This window comes from Ammospiza caudacuta, chromosome 30 (genome assembly GCF_027887145.1).
Source record: "Ammospiza caudacuta isolate bAmmCau1 chromosome 30, bAmmCau1.pri, whole genome shotgun sequence".
Lineage (NCBI taxonomy): Eukaryota > Metazoa > Chordata > Aves > Passeriformes > Passerellidae > Ammospiza > Ammospiza caudacuta.
The window spans coordinates 4,728,214-4,750,689 of NC_080622.1; the positions used below are offsets into that span (position 1 = coordinate 4,728,214).

The 22,476-nt window shown below is 65.5% G+C and overlaps 2 protein-coding genes across 2 annotated transcripts in view; both read left to right on the top strand.

The window, feature by feature from the left end:
• Positions 1-906: 906 nt before the first annotated feature.
• DENND4B (DENN domain containing 4B) lies at positions 907-17,036 on the top strand. Its single transcript, XM_058821619.1, is given in 29 exon segments — positions 907-1,233; positions 2,043-2,295; positions 2,376-2,445; positions 2,939-3,108; positions 3,703-3,944; positions 4,026-4,092; positions 4,380-4,438; positions 4,517-4,661; positions 5,482-5,657; positions 5,740-5,840; positions 6,337-6,552; positions 7,012-7,157; positions 7,617-7,756; positions 8,029-8,152; positions 8,443-8,649; positions 9,793-9,921; positions 9,996-10,140; positions 10,630-10,928; positions 10,930-11,082; positions 11,084-11,161; positions 11,533-11,586; positions 11,588-11,662; positions 12,132-12,307; positions 12,836-12,953; positions 13,685-13,918; positions 14,475-14,574; positions 15,812-15,977; positions 16,204-16,268; positions 16,710-17,036. Coding segments are annotated over 29 exon segments (4,350 nt in total). The 5' UTR covers positions 907-937; the 3' UTR covers positions 16,856-17,036.
• Positions 17,037-18,573: 1,537 nt separating this feature from the next.
• The window catches only part of GATAD2B (GATA zinc finger domain containing 2B), a 29,006-nt gene continuing 25,103 nt past the window's right edge, over positions 18,574-22,476 (top strand). The window contains exon 1 of the mRNA XM_058821822.1: positions 18,574-18,708. The gene's annotated coding sequence lies outside the window, so the exon portion shown is untranslated. The remainder of the gene's footprint in view (positions 18,709-22,476) is intronic.

Here is a 22,476-nt window from a genome sequence, read left to right on the forward strand (position 1 = left end):
GCCCGGCCCGCAGGTACCGGGAGGGGGCGTGGGGGAACAGGGAAGGGCCGGGCCGGGGGTCCCGCGGGGGCTGCGGGGCCGGGGCTGGGCTCTGTGGGCCGCATGTGGGGGAGTCACCGGGAGGGGGGACACGGGGATGCGGGGCCGGCCGGGGGGGCACCGGGGCGGCTCCGGAGGCCCCACCGGGAGGGACACGGGGACAGAGGATCCTCCAGGGGGTCACCGGGGGGGACACGGGGATGGGGAACCCCCGCAGGCCCCGGCAGGAGGTGACCCCAGGCAGGGCTGTCGCTGTCCCCGTCGCTGTCCCCGGGGGTGTCCCCGCCCGGCTGAGGGGGTGTCACTGCTGGCACCCCTCGGTGCAGCGACCGTGCCCTCCGTACCGGGCTCACGGAGCCACCCCGGCGTCCCGGGCGGTGTCCGCGGTGGGGTCGCGGCCGTGCGGCCCCCCCGGTGTGGCGGGGCCGGGGTGACGTGCGCGGCCCGGGCCTGGCGCCGCTTCCTTCCCCTTTCCTGCTGCCCCCGTGCTCCGGCTCCGCCGCTCCCCGTGGGCAAACCGGGGGTGCCGCGGGGGGCTGGGCGCACCGAGGGGGCTCCGGGGACCGAGGGGACTTTGAGGGCGGGGGGGTCTTTCGGCCTGGGGGCGCTGGGGACAGCGAGGGGGCACAGAACGGAGCAGCTCCCCAAAGTAGGGGCGCAGAAGGGAGCGGGTCCCCAAAGCAGGAGCGAGCCCCCGAACCGGGGGTGCCTCGGCGTTGGGGTCCGTCCTCTCTCCGGGCACTACCGAGGGGAGCTCCCCGTGCTCGGGGGTGGCTGCAGGCTCTGGAGGGTCCCCGTGTCCCGCGGCGTGACCGGAACCTCCTCCCTTCCCGTCCCGTCCCGTCCCCGCTGGGCTGGTGGCACCGTCGGCCGTGTCCCCGCAGATGCTGTTGGAGCCATGTCGGACGAGAAGCCCCCGCAGCTCGTGGATTATTTCGTGGTGGCCGGGCTGGCCGAGGGCTCTCGGGCGCTGGAGGAGGAGCAGCAGCCGCGGCCGGCGCGGCCCGGGGAGCCCATCACGGACGTGGCCGTGATCATCCGCTCGCAGGGCGAGGAGGTGCCCCAGGGCTTCACCTGCATCGAGACCAGCACGTCCGGACACCCCGTGGACCTCAACGCGGGGCTGCTCAACAACCCCCAGATGTTCCTGTGCTACAAACGGGGGCGGGACAAACCCCCCCTGATCGAGCTGGGGTGAGTGGGGGGCACAGAGTCCTGCTCTGGGTCGCAGCAGCCCCGGGGAAGAGTTTGGGAAACTGGGGAAGAACCTGGAGGGGGAAGATTTTGGGAAGTTGGGAAAGAACCCAGAGGGGAAAGAGTTTGGGAAGCTGGGGAAAAACCTGGAGGGGGAAGAGTTTGGGAAGCTGGGGGAGAACCCAGAGAGGGAAGAGTTTGGGAAGCTGGGGAAAAACCTGGAGGGGGAAGAGTTTGGGAAGCTGGGGGAGAACCCAGAGAGGGAAGAGTTTGGGAAGGTGGAAAAGAACCCAGAGAGAGAAGAGTTTGGGAAGCTGGGAAGGACCCAGGAGGTGCCACTGGCAGTTCCCCTCACCCCTCTCCCTGTGCTGGTGTTCGCAGAGGCCTTGGGATGAGGGAAGAGACGAGAATGTTGGTGTTACGTTTCAGAAGGCTTGATTTATTATTTTATGATATATATTATATTAAAACTATACTAAAAATAATTAGAAAAAAGGACTTCTTCAGAAGGCTAGCTAGGAATAGAAGAAGAATGATAACAAAGGATTGAACTGACTGAGGCGATCCAAACAGCTGGATTGTGATTGGCTATTAATTAGAAACAAATACATGAGATCAATCACAGATCCCCTGACTGTGATTGGCCATTAGTTAGAAACAATTACATGAGCCCAATCACAGGTGCACCTGTTGCATCCCACAGCAGCAGATAACCATGATTTACATGTTGTTCCTGGGGCCTCTCAGGAGGAGCAATCCCAAGGAAAGGATTTTTGACAAAACACATCTGTGACGCTCCCACCCCTCAGGGTGCACTATGAGGGCAAGGACCGGCCCAAGCCGGGCTGCCAGCTCCTGGACACGACGCCCTACAGCCGCTCTGCCAACCTGGCCGCGGGCTCGCCGGGCCACCAGCGCACGTTCCTGACGTTCCGGCGCGCGGCCGAGCCGCCCGGGCACCACACGCTGGGCGTCACCGACATCTGCCTGGTGATGCCCAGCAAGGGCGAGAGCACGCCCCACACCTTCTGCCGCGTGGACAAGAACCTCAACACCAGCATGGTGAGTTTGGAGGGCGCCTCTGGTCCCCACGGTGCTGCCCTGCCCGTGCTGAGCCCCAAAATCCCGATGCTTCATTGCAGTGGGGCCCCGCGCTGTTCCTGTGCTACAAGATCGCCGTGGCCAAGGACAACACGCTGGTCTACGAGGCAGGTGGGCACCTGGCGTGGGGGTGCTGGGGGCTCACGGGGGGAGCCAGAGTTGTTTGTTGTTGTTGTTATTTTTAAAAATGTTTTCTGTGTTGATTAACCGCCTCCAGCCAGCGTGGGGCCGATTTGGGGGAGCCCCTGGGTCTCCTCAGGGGGGTTTGGGGAGCACAAGGTGGGGCCCTTCAGCTGCCACAGCGCCACTGGGGGGGTCTTGCCAGGCTTTGGGGACTGGGGTCCCTTACTGGGAGAGGGGACAATGGGGTCCCTTACTGGGGTGACAATGGGGTTTCTTGGAAAGTGTGATATCCCTTACTGGGGTGACACTGGGGTCTCTCACTGGGGGTTGGGGGCGGTTGTGTTTCCTTTTGGGGGGTGGTTTTGGGGAGCTGTGGGCACTCCCCTGGCTGCCCCCTCCTCGCTGGGCTGGGTGAGATGACCCGGGGGGCTGATCCCGCTGTCCGGTGTCCATGTGTCCGGCTGTCCGTGTGTCCGTGCAGGGCTGCTGAGCCGCTACCCCGAGCAGGACAGCGAGTCCTTCCCTCTGCCCGAGTCGGTGCCCGTGTTCTGCCTGCCCATGGGCGCCACCATCGAGAGCTGGCCCGTGGGCACCAAGTACCCCCTGCCTGTCTTCTCCACCTTCGTCCTCACCGGCGCCTCGGGGGACAAGGCACGGCAGGACAGGGGGCTGGGGGGTGGCACGGGGGTCCCCAGTGCCATGGGAGGGGGTGGGTGCCTGGGTGCCCTACAGCCTCGTGGGACCAGGATTGCTGTGCCAGGGGTTGCCAGGGCTGTGGGACCAGGATCCTGGGACTAGGGGTTCCCCTCCCTTGTGGGACCAGGATCCCTGTGCCAGGGGTTCCCATCCCTTGTGGGACTGGCGTCCTGGTGCCAGGGGTTCCCAGCTCTGTGGGCCTGGGATCCCAGTGCCAGGGGTTCCCATCCCTCATGATCTCTGGTGCCAGGAGTTCCCAGTGCTGTGGGAACCGCATCGTGGGACCAGCTGATCCCATCCTTCATGGCCCCAGGATCCTTGTGCCAGGGGTTCCCATCCCTGTGGCCCCAGGATCCTGGTGCCATGGGTTCCTGGCACTGTGGGATCAGTATCCTCGGTGCCAGGGGTTCCCATCCCTCGTGGGCCCAGGATCCCTGTGCCAGGGGTTCCCATCACTGTGACCCCAGGATCCTGGTGCCATGGGTTCCTGGCACCGTTGTCCCGGGATCCCAGTGCCCGGGGTGCCCTGACAGCCCGGGGTGCCCGCAGGTGTACGGCGCCGCCATCCAGTTCCACGAGGCGTTTCCCCGGGAGCGGCTGTCGGAGGCGCAGGCGCTGCGCCTGGGGCTGCTCAGCGTGGTGGACCGGCGGCCGGTGCCGGGGCGCTCGCTGCACACGCGCAAGAGCATCTGCGTGCTGTCCCACTGGCCCTTCTTCGACGTCTTCCGCAAGTTCCTCATGTTCATCTACCGCTACTCCATCTCGGGCCCCCACGTGCTGCCCCTGGAGACGTGAGCGGGGTCCGGGGGGGGCTCCGGGGGGGACGGGGGCCCGCGGCCACCCCCGCGCTGACGGGGCCGCTCCGCCCGCAGGCACATCTCGCACTTCATGCACAACGTGCCCTTCCCGTCCCCGCAGCGCCCGCGCATCCTGGTGCAGGTGAGTCACCTGGGGGGGGTGACCGTCCCATCCCCATCCCATCCCATCCCAACCCCGTTCCCATCCCATCCCGTCCCGTTGTTCCCATCCCATCCCATCCCATCCCATCCCATCCCATCCCAGCCCTGTTCCCATCCCATCCCATCCCATCCCATCCCATCCCATCCCATCCCATCCCATCCCATCTCATTGATCCCATTGATCCCATCCCATCCCATCCTACCCCACCCCATCCCATCCCAGTGTGTCCCCGTGTCCCCCACCACCCTGTCCGTGTGTCCCTACAGATGTCCCCCTATGACAGCCTGCTGCTGTGCCGGCCCGTGTCCTCCCCGCTGCCCCTCAGGTAGGGCTGGGGAATGCTGGTGGGGGGGCACAGGTGGGGAGGGGCCCGTGGGTGACCAGGTGGTGTCCCCACCCTCAGCGGGGCCAGTTTCCTGACGCTGCTGCAGAACCTGGGCCCTGACAACGCCGTGGCACTGCTGGTGGCCGTCCTCACCGAGCAGAAGCTGCTCATCCACTCGCTGCGCCCCGACGTCCTGACCAGCGTGGGGGAAGCCCTGGTGGCGGTGAGTGACCGCAGGGGACACCGAGGGACACCGAGGGGATGTGCCACCATGGGGCTGGGGATTTGTGACACTGGGGATCCTGGTCCCACAGCGCTGGGGACCTGTGGCACTGGGGATTGCTGTCCCTCAGCACTGGGGACCTGTGGCACTGGGGATTGCTGTCCCTCAGCACTGGGGACCTGTGGCACTGGGGATTGCTGTCCCTCAGCACTGGGGACCTGTGGCACAGGGGATTGCTGTCCCTCAGCACTGGGGACCTGTGGCACTGGGGATCCTGGTCCCTCAGCACTGGGGACCTGTGGCACTGGGGATTGGCGTCCCTCAGCACTGGGGACCTGTGGCGCTGGGGATTGCTGTCCCTCAGCACTGGGGACCTGTGGCACTGGGGATTGGCGTCCCTCAGCACTGGGGACCTGTGGCACTGGGGATTGCTGTCCCTCAGCACTGGAGATCCCTGTCCTGTGGTGTTGGGAGTGTTGATCCCACAGTGCTGGGGACCTGCTGTGCTGGGAATCCTGGTCCCACAGTGCTGGGGACCTGTGGCACTGGGGACTGCCACCCCTCAGCACTGGGGATCCTTGTCCTGTGGTGTTGGGACCACCGATCCCTCAGTGCTGAGGACCTGCCATGGAGATCTCCCTGCCTCAGTGCTGGGGACCCCCATTTTGTGCTGCTGGGCACCCCGATCCCGCAGGACTGGTGATCCTGTGCCACGGGCGCTCCCGGTCCTGCAGCTCCGGAGCCCCCACCCCGCGGCGCCGGGCCCCCCATCCCGCCTGGCGGGGGCCCCGCGGCGCTGACCACCCTGTCCTGTCCCCAGATGATCTTCCCCCTGCGCTGGCAGTGCCCCTACATCCCGCTGTGCCCGCTGGCGCTGGCTGACGTGCTGTGTGCCCCCGTGCCCTTCATTGTAGGCATCCACTCCAGCTACTTCGACCTCTACGAGCCCCCCCGCGACGTCATCTTCGTCGACCTGGACACCAACACCATTTTCCAGTGAGTGTCCCCAGGGCTGGGGTGGGTAGGGGGTCCTGGGGGTGCCGGGGGTCCCGCCCTGCCCTCGTGCCTGTGTCCCCAGGAGCGAGGAGAGGAAGCTGCTGTCTCCCCGCGCGCTGCCCCGCAAGCCCTGCAAGGTGCTGCTGGCCTCGCTGCACAGCCTGTCCCAGCAGCTGGATGAGCGTGAGTGGGGGGCCTGGAGGGTCTGGGGGTCACCACATCCCCCAGCTCTGCTGTTATCATGGAATAGCCCAAACAGGAGGGACCCAGTGAGGTCAAAGACCACCCTGAATCCCCCCCAGGAGAATGCCTGGGAGCATTTCCCAAGCAGGATCAGAGCTGTGGCTTCACTCCCTCATTCCCTGGGTGTTGCTTCCCAACTGACCCCACCCTCAGGGCTCTCTGGCCATGGGATTTGTCCGGCTGGGTGTCCCCTGTGCCAACGCTGTCCCATCCGTGTCCTTGGTGCCAGCCCTGTCCCATCCATGTCCCCGGTGCTGACGCTGTCCAGTCTGGCTGGGCACCCCTGGTGCTGATTCTGTCCCATCTGTATCCCCGGTGCTGACACTGTCCCATCCATGTCCCCAGTCCCAACCCTATCCCATCCCCGTCCCCTGTGCTAACCCTGTCCCGTCCCCAGTGTCCCCAGTCCCAACCCTGTCCCGCGGTGTCCCCGCAGTGCTGAGCGCGCCGGGCGAGGAGGAGCCCCCGGAGCTGGTTCTGAGCGACGCGGAGGCCGCGGGGGCGCGGCGGGCGCAGCTGGAGCTGGAGGCGCGGGCGGCGTTCCTGCGCTTCATGGCCTGTGCCCTGCGCGGGTACCGCTCCTTCCTGCGGCCCATCGCGCCCGCGCCCGCCCCGGCCGGCCGCGACGCCGGCAGCCTGTTCGCCCTGCAGGGTGAGGGGGGAAATGGGGAGCTGGGGGGACATGGGGGTGTCCTGGGTGAGCTCTGTGCTGTCCTGTGTGACGCCGACAGCCTGTTCGCCCTGCAGGGTGAGGGGGGAAATGGGGAGCTGGGGAGGACATGGGGGTGTGAGAACATGAGTTCTGTGCTGTCCTGTCCGGCTGGTTCCTGCTCCTCTTTGTTCCATCCAAACCTGTGTATCTCATCCCATCCCATTGATCCCATCCCATCCCATCCCATCCCATCCCATCCCATCCCATCCCATCCCATCCCATCCCATCCCATTGATCCCATTGATCCCACCCCAATGTGCCCAATGTCCCCTTGGTGTCCCCTCTGTGTCCCCAGGGTTCCTGCGCTCCCGGGATCGGGAGTACCAGCGATCCCATTGATCCCATTGATCCCATTGATCCCACCCCAATGTCCCCTTGGTGTCCCCTCTGTGTCCCCAGGGTTCCTGCGCTCCCGGGATCGGGCGTACCAGCGTTTCTACGGGCAGCTGCTGCGCACGCAGCTCTTCACGCAGTTCATCGAGGACTGCTCCTTCGCCAGCGACCGCGAGCCCTGCCTCGAGTTCTTCGACACCTGCGTCGACAAGGTGTGTCCCCGTGTGTCCCCGTGTGTCCCTTGTGTGTCCCTGTGTGTCCCCTTTGTGTGTCCTTCACTCCCTGCCTCGAGTTCTTCGACACCTGCGTCGACAAGGTGTGTCCCCGTGTGTCCCCGTGTGTCCCTTGTGTGTCCCTGTGTGTCCCTTGTGTCCCACTCTGCATGTCCCTCGTGTGTCCCTCACTCCCTACATCGAGTTCTTCAACACCTGTGTCCACAAAGTGTGTCCCTGTGTCCCCTTTGCATGTCCCTTGTGTGTCCCTTGCTCCCTGCCTTGAGTTCCTCACAGGTGTCCCCAAGGTGTGTTCCTGTATCCCCTCCACGTGTCCCTTTTGTGTCCTTCTCTCTCCACCTCAAGTTCCTCACCTGTGTCCCCTCCGTGTGTCCCTGTGTCCCCAAGGTGTGTCCCTGTGTCCCCACCATCCCCCTGCTGACCCCGCCTCCTCCCCAGGTGCAGGTGGACCTGGAGAAGCCCGAGGACACGCCCCTGATGGAGCTGGACGACCCCCGAGGTGGGGAGCACACGGTGTTCATCACCCCCCCGGAGCAGCCGGCGGGGCCCGATGGGGCCGAGCCCCCCGCCTGCTACAGGTGAGACCCCCAGGACCCTCCCCTGTCCCCCTTCCCAAACCCCCTCACCTGTGCCCCCCCCCCCCAGGTATGACGGGTTCCCCTCACCTGTGCCCCCCCAGGTATGACAGGTGCCCCTCACCTGTGCCCCCCAGGTATGACAGGTGCCCCTCACCTGTGTCCCCCATACCCAGGTATGACAGGTGCCCCTCACCTGTGCCCCCCAGGTATGACAGGTTCCCCTCACCTGTGCCCCCCAGGTATGACGGGTTCCCCTCACCTGTGCCCCCCAGGTATGACGGGTTCCCCACACTGCGCCCGGAGCTGCTGGAGCCCCCCCGGGACCCTCTGGTGGCTCAGCTGTGCCAGGCCAGGAGCAGCGCCCCGAGCAGCCCCGCCCCGCGGCGCACCAAGCAGGTGAGGGGCACACCTGGGACACCTGGGCACGAGGGAACAGCACCTGGGCACGGCAGCTGGGACACCTGGGCAGGTGGGACAGCACCTGCTAAGTGTCCTGTAAGCTGTGCCACCTGTCCAGGTGCTCACATGGCACATTGACCCCATTGGGCTGTGCCACCTGTCCAGGTGCCCAGATGGCACAACGCTCTCAGAGGTGTCCCTGAGCTGTGCCACCTGTCCGGGTGCCCACCCGGGCACGGCGCTGAGCGGCTCAGCCCCGTTCCCTGACTGTCCCTCGGTGTCCCCAGGAGATGAAGGTGGCCCAGCGCGTGGCACAGAAGTCCTCGGCGGTGCCCGAGCTGTGGGCACGGTGCCTGCTGGGGCACTGCTACGGGCTCTGGTTCCTGTACCTGCCCACGCAGGTGCGCGCCGCCCCCGCCAAGCTGCGGGCGCTGCAGCTGGCATACGACGTGCTGCGCAAGATGGAGCAGCACAAGGTGGTGCTGCCCGACGAGGTGGGTCGGGGTCTGTTCCAGAACCTTCTGGGGAAACAGGGAGATGGGGTGGGTGGGACTGTGGGGGCTGAGGGGAACGGGAAATGGTGGCCAGTGTCCGGTGCTGTGGTCAGTGTCCAGTGCTGTGTCCAGTGCTGGGTCCAGTGTCCAGTGCTGTGGTCAGTGTCCAGTGCTGTGTCCAGTGCTGTGTCCAGTGTCCAGGGCTGTGTCCAGTGTCCAGTGCTGTGTCCAGTGTCCAGGGCTGGGTCCAGTGTCCAGTGCTGTGGTCAGTGTCCAGGGCTGGGTCCAGTGTCCAGTGCAGTGTCCAGTGTCCAGTGCTGTGTCCAGTGTCCAGTGCTGTGTCCAGTGCAGTGTCCAGTGTCCAGTGCTGTGTCCAGTGTCCAGGGCTGTGGTCAGTGCTGGGTCCAGTGTCCAGTGCTGTGTCCAGTGTCCAGTGCTGTGTCCAGTGCTGGGTCCAGTGTCCAGTGCTGTGGTCAGTGTCCAGGGCTGTGTCCAGTGTCCAGGACTGTGTCCAGTGTCCAGTGCTGTGGTCAGTGTCCAGGGCTGTGTCCAGTGTCCAGGACTGTGTCCAGTGTCCAGGGCTGTGGTCAGTGTCCAGGGCTGGGTCCAGTGTCCAGGGCTGTGTCCAGTTCTCAGGCCAGGAGGGACGTGGAGGGGCTGGAGCAGCAGGAGGAGGGAATGGAGAATCCCTGAGGGAGCTGGGAGGGGAGGAAAGGAGGCTCAGGAGGGACCTTGTGGCTCTGCACAGCTCCTGACAGGAGGGGACAGCCAGGGATGATGAGATCCTGCTCCAGATCCTGCGGGAAGAAGGGGGAGCTGCTGTGGGGTGGCACTGCTGGGGCTGAGGGAAACAGGAATCTGTGGCCAGTGTCCAGTGCTGTGTCCACTTCTCAGGCCGGGAGGGACGTGGAGGGGCTGGAGCAGCAGGAGGAGGGAATGGAGACCCCCTGAGGCAGCTGGGAGGGGGCTCAGCCCTTTTCAGGGGGACCTCGTGGCTCTGCACTGCTGCCAGCAGGGGACAGGGTCAGACGCTGCTCACAGGGGACAGGGACAGGACGAGGGGCTCTTTCCCAGCCTGTGGCACTCCGAGGCCGGAGGGGGGGTGCCCAGGTGCCCCCCGTGGTGATCTGAGGTGCCCCCCAGGTGTGCTACCGCATCCTGATGCAGCTGTGCGGGCAGTACGGCGAGCCCGTGCTGTCCGTGCGCGTCCTGCTGGAGATGAAGCGCGCCGGCATCGTCCCCAACACCGTCACCTACGGCTACTACAACAAGGTGACGCCGAGGGGACCCTGTGGGGTGGGTGGGGGTCCCGAGGGTCTCCTGACGCCCCCTGTGCCCCCCGGCAGGCGGTGCTGGAGAGCAAATGGCCGGCGGGGACGCAGGGGGGGCGGCTGCGCTGGGCCAAGCTCAGGAACGTGGTGCTGGGGGCGGCGCAGTTCCGGCAGCCCCTGAGGCAGCGGCAGCGGCAGCGAGCGGCCGGAGACCCCCCCGGTGAGGGCATGGGGGGGATTGGGACCCCACTCACACCCCCTGGCACCCCTGTGGGTGATGGAGCCTCTCCGAGCATCTCCAGGGCTTGGGGTGATTGTCCCCTTGTCCCCTCCTGCCACCTCCCTGGGGTGGGGGGAGTTATGGGGGTCGGGGGGGGTCTCATTGACACCCCTTTGTCCCCCTCATGTGACTGAGACCCCCCAGCCCACCCACTCACACCCCCTGATTCAGCCCCTCGGAGCATCTCCGGGGCATGGGGGAGGTCCTGGCGATCGTCCCCTGTCACCTTCTGCCACCTGCCTGTGTTGGGCGGGTATTATTGGCCCCATTGACACCCCCTTGTCCCCTCCTTAGGTCACTGAGCCCTCCCAGGGCTGGGGGCTGTTGTCCCTGACCCCTCTGTCCCCCCCAGGTGTGGGGGCCGCTGTCCCTGACCCCTCTGTCCTGTCCCCCCGCTGTCCCTGACCCCTCTGTCCCGTCCCCCCCCAGGTGACGGCGCCGCCGCCGCCCCGCGCCCCCCCCTGCACCGCCAGACCACCTGGGCCGGGCGGAGCCTCCGGGACGCGGTGCCGGCCCCGCGGCTCGTCAAGAGCGGCAGCCTCAGTTTCCCCGCCCGCAGCGAGGGGGGCGCGGCCCGGGAGGGGCCCGGGGAGCCCCCCCTGCTCCCGGCGACCCCCGCCCCGCCCGCCCCCCGCCGCCCCCCCGGTTCGGCCGACGGGAGCCTCTCGGACATCGCCACCGACGACAGCGGCGGCGACGAGGGGCCCGGGGGGGGTCCCGGTGCCGGTGCCGGTGGTGCCGGGGGGGGTGACCCCGCGCCGGGGCCTGGCGGCCAAGCTGCAGCAGCTGCTGTCCCCCGGTAAGCGCCCCCCGCGGCCCTCGGAGCCCCCCCGGGATCCCGGCGGCCGCCGGGGGTCGGAGCAGCGGGACGGGGACCCCCCCCCCACCCCCCCGGTCACGGCGCAGCCCCGGCGGGACCCTGCTGCGGCCCCGGGAGCGGCCCGAGTCCACGGCCTCCGAGGTACCGCGCGTGGCTGTCCTGGCTGTCCGTCTGTCCGTCTGTCTGTCCGTCTGTCCTGTCTGTCCATCCGTCTGTCCATCTATCTGTTTGTCTGTCCGTCCGCCCGTCTGTCCGCCCGTCTGTCTGTCCGCCCGTCTGTCTGTCCGTCTGTCTGTCCATCTTTCTGTCTGCCCGTCCATCTTTCTGTCTGCCCGTCCGTCCGTCCGCGTGTCTTGTCCATCCGTCCGTCTGTCTGTCCGTCTTTGTGTCTGTCCATCCGTCTGCCTGTCTGTCTGTCCATCCGTCCGTCCGTCTGTGTGTCCATGTGCCTGTCCGTCTGTCCGTCCGTCCGTCCGCCCCCCCTGAGCCCCGCGTCCCCTGTCCCATGGCAGAGCTCGGTGTCGCTGGGCAGTGAGCTGGACCTGTCCGATGCCTCGGGGGGCAGCGGGGGGGGGCGCCCCCAAAGCCCCCGGGGAGCCCTGCACGGATGGGGGGGCGGGGACGGAGCCCCCCGGCCTGGAGGTGGGAAATGGGGGGGTGGGAAATGCGGGGGGGTGGAGAGATGGGGTTGGGGGGGCACGGGGGGTTGGGGGGCACGGGAGTGGGGGCAGAGCTCAGGTTTGGGGGGCAGAGCCGGGTTTGGAGGGGGCACAGCTCGGGTTTGGGGGCACAGCTGAGATTTGGGGGGGGGGCGGAGCTGAAATCTGGGGACAGAGCTCAGGTTTGGGGGGCAGATTTGGGGTTTGGAGGGCAGATCTGGGTTTGGGGGGCACAGCTGTGGTTTGGGGGGCAGAGCTGGGCTTTGGGTGGCAGGTCTGGGTTTTGGGGGGCAGATCTGTGCTTTGGGGGGCAGATGTCAGGTTTAGGGGGGCAGATGTGTGCTTTGGGGGGCAGATGTCAGGTTTAGGGGGGCAGATGTGTGCTTTGGGGGGCAGATGTCAGGTTTAGGGGGGCAGATGTGTGCTTTGGGCTCAGCCTGGCCCGTGCCCAGGTGCTGCTGTCGAGCTGCTCGCGCTGCCCGGGCTGTGCCGCGCTGGTGTTCGATGAGGAGCTCATGGCCGGCTGGACCTCGGACGACTCCAACCTCAACACCTCGTGCCCCTTCTGCTGCCGCTCCTTCGTGCCCTTCCTGAGCATCGAGATCCGCGACCTCCGCCGGGCGCCCAGGTGAAACACCTGGGTGACAGCCCGGGGACACGCCCGGGGACCCCTCGCTGCCCTCCTCATGTCCCCAAGGTGCCATCCCAGGACACCCCCAGACGTTCTCAGGGACCCCCTCAGGTGCCACCTCTGGGGACCCCCCAGGACCCCCCCCAGATAACCTGAGGGACCCCCACTGCCCTCCTGATGTCACCAAGGTGTTCCCAGGTGCCACCTCTGGGGACGCCCCAGGACCGCCCCAGACGCCCTCAGGGACCCCCATCCTCTCTGGGGACACTCTGGGGTCCCGCTGCCCGCCCCGTGTCGCCAGAGTGTCCTGAGGTGCCACCGCTGAGGGGTCCCCAGTGTCCCCCTGCCCTCCCCATGTCCCCCAGGTGTCCCCAATCCCCCTCTTTGCTCCCCACCATTCCCCCCTGTCCATTCACCCTTTGGGGGTCCCCCGGTGCCCCCCGTCACCGCGACCGCCCCGGTGCCACCATTGCCCCCATTGCTGTGACCCCCCCATCACCGTGACCCCCCCCGTGTGTCCCGCAGCCCCCCCCCGGTGCCCCCCTCCCCACAGGGGCCGGTGCTGAGCGACCGCCGGCGCTGCCTGGAGCTGGACGGGACCCCCGGGACCCCCGGGCTGTGCAACGGCTGCGCCGAGACCCCGGTAACGGGGGGCTGGGAATTGGGGGGGGGGTCCTTCTCTCATCCCTGAAATTGGGGTTTGGGACAGTCCCATTTAGGATTTGGGGTCTCTGGGGCTGCTTTGGTGGTTCTGGGCTGGGCAGGGGGGTCCCAAATGTTTCTCACCCAATTCCCAGGTCCTGGTGCGTTCCAGGCCAGGGCAGGGCAGGGGGTGTCCCCCTGCTCTAATTTGGGGGCGCCAAGCCTGTCCCCCTCTCTAATTTGGGGGTCTCAATCATGTCCCCCCCCCCTAATTTGGGGGTCCCAATCGTGTCGTCCCCCCCATTCCAGGGCAGGGCAGGGGATGTCTCCCAACTCTAATTTGGGGGTCCCCTTCATTCCCAGGTCCTGGTCCATCCCAGGGCAGGGGGTGTCCCTCCCCCCTAATTTGGGGGTCCCAAACGTGTCCCCCCCCCATTCCCAGTTCCCTGTGTGTTCCAGGGCTGGGCAGGACTTGTTCTCCTCCCCTAATTCAGGGGTCCCCATCGTGTTCCCCCCAATTCTCAGGTCCCAGGGCATTGCAGGGCGGGGCAGGAGGTGTCCATCCCCTCTAGGTCGGGGTCCCCATCGTGTCCCCCCCCCGCTTTGCAGCCCATTCCCAGTTCTTGGTGCGTTCCGGGGCAGGGCAGGGGGTGTCCATGCCCCCTAACGTGGGTGTCCCCATCGTGTCCCCCCCCCCCGTAACTCGGTGTCCCCATCGTGTCCCCCCTGCAGCCCCCGTGGCGCCGGGAGCGCGTGGCCTTTGCGTACCTGTGCCCGCTGGTGCTGCGCAAGGAGCTCGAGAGCCTGGTGGAGAACGAGGGCGGGGAGCTGCTGGCGCGCCCCGAGCTGGTGGACAAGCACCCCATCATCTTCTGGAACCTTCTGTGGTTCTTCCAGCGCCTGGCGCTGCCCAGCCAGCTGCCCCTGCTGCTGCTGGGCTCGCAGCACGCGCCCCCCGACCCGCAGGTGAGTTTGGGGGGCTGGGGAGGGGTCTTGGGGGGGTTTGGGGGTGCTGGATCCCCCTCAATCCCACTGCTCCTGCTGCTGCTGGGCTCCCAGCACGCGCCCCCGGACCCACAGGTGAGTTTGGGGGGCTCTGGGGGGTCTGGGGGAGTTTCGTGGTGGTGCTGAGCCCCCTAACCCTGTCCTGAGCGCCCCAGCCCTGTCCTGAGCCCCCCAATCTGTTCTGAGCCCCCCCAGCCCTGTCCTGCAGTCTTGTTGGGCTTCCAGCACGGCCCCCGAGAGCCCCAAGTGGGTTTGGGGCTTTGGGGGTCCTTCACCACCACAATTTGGGGGTGCCCTCCCATTCCCAGGGCTGGGCAGGAGCTCCCTCACCACCACAATTTGGGGGGTCCCGCAATTCTGGGGTCTGGGGGGGTTTGGTGGTGCTGGGCCCCCCAACCTGTCCTGCAGCCCTGCTGGGCTCCCAGCACGGCCCCCAAGACCCCGAGGTGGGTTTGGGGGTCTCTGGGGGGTCTCTGGGGGGTCCTTGGTGGTCCTGAGCCCCCTGCCCGCCCCGCAGCCCCCCGAGCCGTCGCGGGTCCGTGTGAGGCTGCTGTGGGATGTGCTGAGCCCCGACCCCGAGAGCTGCCCCCCGCTCTACGTGATCTGGAGGCTGCACAGTGAGAAAGGGGCTGGGATTGGGGATTTGGGGTGTGGGATGGGGGATTTGGGGTGTGGGATTGGGGATTTGGGGTGTGGGATGGGGGATTTGGGGTGTGGGATTGGGGATTTGGGGTGTGGGATGGGGGATTTGGGATATGGGATTGGGGATTTGGGGTGTGGGATTGGGGATTTGCAGGGTGGGATTGGGATTGGGGGATTGGGGATTTGGGGTGTGGGATTGGGGGATTTGGGATATGGGATTGGGATGTGGGGATATGGGATTGGGGGTTGAGATTTAGGATTGGGATTGGGGGATTGGGGATTTGGGGTGTGGGACTGGGGGATTTGGGGTGTGGGATTGGGGGATTTGGGGTGTGGGATTGGGGATTGGGATGGGGGATTGGGGGATTGGGGAGTGGGAATGGGGGATTGAGATGGGGATTTGGGGGATTTGGGGGATTGCGGTATTGGGGTGTGGGATTGGGGATTTGGGGTGTGGGATTGGGGGATTGGGGATAGGGGAATGGGGATTGGGGGATTGGGGTGTGGGATTCAGGGATTGGGATGTGGGATTGGGGATTTGGGGTGTGGGATTGGGGGATTGGGATATGGGATAACGGATTGAGAGTGTGGGATTGGGGTGGGGAAAATGGGATTGGGGATGGAGGTATGGGATTGGGATTTGGGATATGGGGATATGAGATTTGGGGGTGTGGAATTGGGGATTTGGGGTGTGGAGATATGGGATTGGGGCATTGGGGGATTGCGATACGGGATTAGGAATGGGAATGTGGGACTGGGGATATGGGAATAGGGGTGTGGGGTTGGGGTGTGGGATTTGGGGATGTGGGAGTGGGATTTGGCGTTGGGGGATTGGATTTGGGGTATGGGGATATGGGAGTGGGGGTATGGGACTGGGGATATGGGATTGGGGATGTGGAGATGTGGAATTAGGGATGAGAGACTGGGGATATGGAAATGGGGGTGTGGGAATGGGGATATGGGATTGGGAGATGTGGGGATGGGGAACACGGGGTATGGAAGGAATTGAGGAATGGCCAAGAGCAAAGAGTGGGATCAGGGACACCTTGGGGCCACTCTGGGCTCACCTTTGGGGTCCCCAGGTGTCATCCCAGGGGATTTGGGGTCACTGGGGTCCCCAGGTGACATCCCAGGGCATTTGGGGTCACTGGGGTCCCCAGGTGACATCCCAGGGGATTTGGGGACACCGGGGTGATGTTTTGGGGTCCCCAGGTAGCATCCCCCCCCGGCTGCACCCCTGGGGCCCCCCGGCCCGCCCGTTCTCGCTGCCCTTCCTGGAGGCCCTGCTGAGCCACGTGGGGCTCAACGAGGTGCACAAAGCCATCGGGCTGTTCCTGGAGACCCTGGCGGCCCCCGGGGCCCCCCAGACCCTGCACAGGTATGGACAGACCCCAAATACCCAAAATCCCCCCAAATTCCCCCCAAAATCCCCCCATCCTGGAGACCCTGGCGGCCCCCGGGGCCCCCCAGACCCTGCACAGGTACGGACAGACCCCAAATACCCCAAAATCCCCTCAAATTCCACCCACATCCGCCCCAAATTCCTCCAAAATCATCCCCAATACCCCAAAATCCCCCCCAAATCCCCCCTGTCCCCCCTGCAGGAGCATTTACCGGGAGCTGCTGTTCCTGACGCTGGCGGCGCTGGGCCGGGAGCACACGGACATCGGTACGGGGGGCACGGGGGGCTCAGGGGTCCGGGGGGAACCGTGGGGTGGCACTGGGGGTCTCAGGGACACCTTGGGGGTGTTGGGGGCTAGGGGGGACAAAGGGAGGGGGCTCAGAGGGACTTGGGGGGCTCAGGGTGGGTTTGGGGGGGACACATTTGGTTTAGGGCGATGAGAAGGATGGGGGTTGGCACAGAGGGACACGATGGGTGTAGGGGGCTCAGAGGGGGACACTGGGGGGCTCAGGGTGTGTTTGGGGGGGACACTGGGGGTCTCAGGGGCTCAGGAGGGGGACACAGTGGATCTGGGGGGCTCGGTGTGTGTTTAGGGGGGACGCGGTGGGTGTAGGGGGCTCAGAGGGACACGGGGAGTTCAGGGCACGTTCAGGGGGCACACCGGGGCTCCCGGGGTGTCCGTTCTGACCCCTCGCCGTGCCCCCCCAGCCGCCTTTGACCGCCGGTACCGCTCGGCGCTGGCCAAGCTGGGCGGGGCCCCGGGCCGGGACGAGCTGCGGCGGCGGCGGGCGCAGCCCCCGAGTGCGCGAGCGAGCGAGTGCCGCCGGTGCTTCGGGGCGCCCCCCGAGTGCTGAGGGACCCCGGGACCCTGACAGGGACCGGGAACCCCCCCCGAGTGCTGAGGGACCCCGGGACCCTGACAGGGACCGGGAACCCCCCCCGAGTGCCGCCGGTGCTTCGGGGCGCCCCCCGAGTGCTGAGGGACCCCGGGACCGGGAACCCCGGGAACCCCCCCCGAGTGCCGCCGGTGCTTCGGGGCGCCCCCGAGTGCTGAGGCACCCCGGGACCGGGAACCCCCCCGGGACCGACACGGGACAGGGACCCCCCCCGGGAACATCCCCTGAGTGCTGAGAGACCCCCGGGACAGGGGGACCCCGGGAACCCCTCAGGAGGAGATAGGAATGACCCCCCCCAGGGCACCCCCAAAGGGTTGGGGCGGGGCTGAGGTGGGGAAGGGACCCCCAGGACCCCTCCTCAAATACTCCAGGGTGGGGAAGGAACCCCCTCAAATGCTCCAGGGACCCCCCAGGACCCCCCTAAAATGCTCCAGGGTCCCCCAGGATCACCCTCAAATCCTTTAGGGTGGGGAAAGGACCCCCCAGGAACCCCTTAAATACTTCAGGATGGGGAGAAAAGACCCTCAGGAACCCCCTCAAATGCTCCAGTAAGGACAAGGGACCGCCAGGACCCCCCTCAAATGCTCCAGTAAGGACAAGGGACCGCCAGGACCCCCCTCAGATGCTCCAGGAAGGACAAGGGACCGCCAGGACCCCCCTCAGATGCTCCAGGGTGGGGAGAAAGGACCCCCGGCCCCCCCAGGCTCACGACGGGTTTTCTATGTCAGTATTAATATATTTTTATTTATTTATTCAGCCTCCCCCAGAGTGAGAGCGCGGGTGGGACGGGCAGGGACGGCTCTGGGGAGGTTCCCCATCCTCATTTCTGTCCCGAGGGGCTTCGGGGGTGCCAGGGCAGCTGGGGGGGCGCTGGGTTTGTGCCCCCCGGGGGATTTGGGGCCATTGGGGGGTTCGGTGGCCATTGGGGGGGGTTCGGGGCCGCCCCCTCCCCTCGCACTGTGCAATAGCAGCCCCCGCCCCAGGGGCCTGTAAATAAAAGCTGCTGCGGTATTTTCCTCGCTGGCTCCGGGATCATTTTTATTTACCGGGGGGGTTTGAGGGTGCGGAGCCCCCTGAGGGGAGTGAGGCCGGCTCCGCCATCTTGGACCCTGGCGCTGCCCTCAGGCCGCCATCTTGGATCCGGGCACGGGCCATGAGGCCTCGCGAGCACCGAGCCCCGCTCGCTACCGCCCCGCCGGGCATTGGAGGGCTCTGCCCGCTGTCCCCAGAACCGGGATCTCCTCCCCGGAGCCACCGCGGCCTCGCAGCGGCGCCACGTGCGGCGGAACAGGGCCGGTGCTGGGCCCGGGGCCGGTACGGCGGCTGGGAGGGGACAAAACTCCCCGGCGCGCCGGGGGAGAAGTCGCGCGCCGCCACCGCGCGCCGCCGGCAGTACCCGGATGTTCAGGGCTCGGGGACCCATTAAAGGCGCCCCGCGGGGAAGCTCGGCGCGTTCCCATTGGTGCAGCGGCACGTCAATCATTGTTGAGACATCCAGTGAAAGCTGGCAGGCGGGATAAGAGAGGATCGTAGCGATTCCATTGGTGAGATCTCGTGCCAGTCTGCGCGCCGCACCAATGGGCGTCGCGGCTGGGGTCGGGAGGCGGGGCGGGCGCGGCGGCGGCGGCGGCCAATCAGCGGCATTGTTTGTGGTGGTGCCGGTTGCGCTCGGCGGCGGCCGCGTCTGCTCCGCCCGCCCGGCCCGGTACCCCCGGGACCGCCCGGGACCCGCCGGGAGCCACCGGGAACCGTCCGGAACCCACCGGGAACCGCCGGGAACCCGCCGAGACCCCCCGCGACCCCCGAGCCAGGTGAGGCCCGCGGGGGCGGCGGGGCCGGGCCCGGCGGGGGCGGGGCAGGGCCTGCCTGGGGGGGGGGGGGGGCGAGAACCGGGGCTGAGGGGGATTTTGGGGAGTCAGGCGGATTTTGGGGGGCTGAGAGTGGATTTTTTGGGGGGCTCAGGGGGATTTTGGGGGCTGAGGGCAGCAGGCAGAGCCCGAGGGGTTGGGCGGCGGCGGAGCTCGGATTTGGGGGAGCAGAGCTCGGATTTGGGGGAGCAGCGCGCAGGGATTTTGGGGGGCAAAGCTGAGGGATTTTAGGAGGCAGAGCTCAGATGTGGGGGAGCAGAGCACAGGGATTTGGGAGTGCGGAGCTCGGGGATTTGGGGGAGCAGAGCTGAGGGATTTTGGGGAGCCAAGCTGAGGGATTTCGGGGGAGCAAAGCTCAGATTTTGGGGAGCAGGGCTCAGGGATTCTGGGGAGCAGAGCTCAGATTTTGCAGGGTAGAGCTGGGGGATTTTGGGGGATAGAGCTGAGGGATTTGGGGGAGCAGAGCCAGGAATTTTTGGGGAGCAGAGCTCAGGGGTTTTGGGGAGCAGAGCACAGCGATTTTGGGAGTGCGCAGCTCAGGAATTTTAGGGAGCAGAGCTCAGATTTGGGGGAGCACGTCACAGGGGTTTTGGGGGCAGAGCCGGCAGGATTGGGGTCACAAAGCAGACAGATCTGGGGGGAAAGAGCTCGGATTTTGGGGAGCGGAGCTCTGGAATTTTGGGGAGCAGAACACAGGGATTTTGGGGAGCAGAGCTCAGGGATTTTTTGGGGAGCAGAGCTCAGGGATTTTTTGGGGAGCAGAGCTCAGGGATTTTTTGGGGGCAGCACTCAGGGATTTCGGGCATCAGAGCTCAGAGATTTTGGGGAGCAGAGCTCAGAGATTTTGGGGAGCAGAGCTCAGAGATTTTGGGGAGCAGAGCTGAGGGATTTTGGGGAGCAGAACTGAGGGATTTTGGGGAGCAAAGCTCAGGGATTTTGGGGAGCAGCTCTCAGGGATTTTGGGGAGCAGAGCTCAGGGATTTTTGGCGTGCAGAGCTCAGGGATTTTGGGGAGCAGAGCTCAGGGATTTTTGGCGTGCAGAGCTGAGGGATTTTGGGGAGCAGCTCTCGGGGATTTTGGGGCTCATCCCGGGCGGTTTGGGGGCGCTCCGGGCAATCCCCCGGGCAATCCGGGGCTGTTCCCGATAGGATTGAGGGGTGCGGATCCCGGAGCCCCCCGGGTCGCCCCCTCGAGCCCCGCTTTGTTCCGTGCGGGCTCCGGGGCCGCTCCCGGTTCCCGGTTCCCGGTTCCTTCCCGCGCCGTTTCCCGGCCGCATCCCGGATTTCCTCCCCGCGGGATTCTCCCTCTTTTCCTGCCCCCCCCCCCCCCATTTGGGAAACTTCGCAGTCCCCGCCCGGGCCGGGTGGGATCGGGGGCTGGGAGGGGGCGCGGAGCCCTCCTCAGCCGTTCTGGGCAGCTGGGTCCTCTCCCAGCACGGATCCACAGGGTTTCTCCTCGCAGGGATTGAGGGTTTCTCCTCCCAGGATCTGAGGCTTCCTCCTTGCCCAGATTCCCCAAATTGAGGCGATTTTGGGCGCTTTGGAGCCTGGAGAGGGATCTGTGATGGCGGGGGGAGGGGGTGGCTTGCCGGGAACTGAGGAGGAGGAGGAGGAGATTTGGGAATCTGGGAGCAGGGAGGAAGAGCCGGGATCCATTGGCTTTTCCCGAGCGTTTCTGATTTATTTTATTTTTTAATTTTAACATCCATTTGATTTTTTTTTTTTTTTTTTTTTTTTTTTTTTTTGGAGCTTCCTCGGCCGCTGCCGGGCGGGAGGAGGAGGAGGAGGAAGGGGGAGCTCGGCAATGGGAGCAGCTCCTCCTGGCAGGAGTGTGGGAGGATTTGACTCCTGTTCCTCGCTGCTCCCGGCTGGGGGCTGGGGCGGAGGAGGCAGCCGCGCTTTTGGGGGAATTTCTGGCGTTTTAAGGACTGGGGGGTGCCCAATCTGAGAGACCCTGGCACGTGCCAGGGTCTGGGACATCCCCCAAAATCTGCGTGGTGTTGGGGTGCAGTGGAGCTTCCATAGGGAATCCCGGCTGGGATTTGGTGGGGTTGGAGCTGCTGGGATCCATCTGTGGTGGTTCCACGCTCTGATCCTTTGGGATCTGGGTGCCACCTTGTCCTGGCACCTTTCCTGGTCACGAGGCTGGCGCTGCCTCCATCCATCTCCCAGGATTTGGGACATCCCCCATGCTGAGGTTGCTGTTGGGGTGCAGTGGAGTTTCCATAGGGAATCCCTGCTGGGAATGCAGGGTTGGGCTGGGATTTGGTTGGATCCATCCAAGGTCTCCATGGTGGTTCCACGCTCTGATCCTTTGGGATCTTGGTACCACCTTCCCCTGGCACCGTTCCTGGTCGCGAGGCTGGCACCTTGGTGGTGTTGGAACCTCTTGGGATCCATCCAAGGTCTCCATGGTGGTTCCACGCTCTGATCCTTTGGGATCTGGGTGCCACCTTGTCCTGGCACCTTTCCTGGTCACGAGGCTGGCGCTGCCTCCATCCATCTCCCAGGATTTGGGACATCCCCCATGCTGAGGTTGTTCTTGGGGTGCAGTGGAGTTTGCACAGGGAATCCCTGCTGGGAATGCAGGGTTGGGCAGGGATTTGGTTGGATCCATCCAAGGTCTCCATGGTGGTTCCATGCTCTGATCCTTTGGGATCTGGGTACCACCTTCCCCTGGCACCGTTCCTGGTCGCGAGGCTGGCACCTTGGTGGTGTTGGAACCTCTTGGGATCCATCCAAGGTCTCCATGGTGGTTCCACGCTCTGATCCTTTGGGATCTGGGTGCCACCTTGTCCTGGCACCTTTCCTGGTCACGAGGCTGGCGCTGCCTCCATCCATCTCCCAGGATTTGGGACATCCCCCATGCTGAGGTTGCTGTTGGGGTGCAGTGGAGCTTCCATAGGGAATCCCTGCTGGGAATGCAAGATTGGGCTGGGATTTGTCACCTTGGTGGTGTTGGAACCTCTTGGGATCCATCCAAGGTCTCCATGGTGGTTCCATGCTCTGATCCTTTGGGATCTGGGTACCACCTTCCCCTGGCACCGTTCCTGGTCGCGAGGCTGGCACCTTGGTGGTGTTGGAACCTCTTGGGATCCATCCAAGGTCTCCATGGTGGTTCCATGCTCTGATCCTTTGGGATCTGGGTACCACCTTCCCCTGGCACCGTTCCTGGTCGCGAGGCTGGCACCTTGGTGGTGTTGGAACCTCTTGGGATCCATCCAAGGTCTCCATGGTGGTTCCATGCTCTGATCCTTTGGGATCTCGGTGCCACCTTCCCCTGGCACCGTTCCTGGCACTGCCCCCATCCCTTTTCCATCTCCCCCCGAGCAGGGCGGCTCCCGGGCTGCCCTCGGGTGCTGTTTCACGTGGAGAGCAGCAATTCCTGCCTGGCAGGATGGATTTATCCCGCTCAGGATGTTCCTGGAAGCACCTTCCCCTCCAGTGCCACCTCCCAGGGGGGTTGGGATCCGCGTTCAGGAGAGCAATTTCCCGAATTTTCAGCTTTTTCCTGATTATTTCCCAGTTCATCGACAGTTTTCCATGCTTGGATCTTCCATCTCCAATGGCAAAAATGCTCCTTGATCCGTGGTTGTTCCTGGTGGGAATCTGTGGCTTTGGCTTTCACATGGATCCTGGAATTCTGTCCCAGGGATGGCTGGCGTTGTGTTTGCTGTGGGGTTTTTTGGTGTTTTAGGATTTTTTCCAGGTT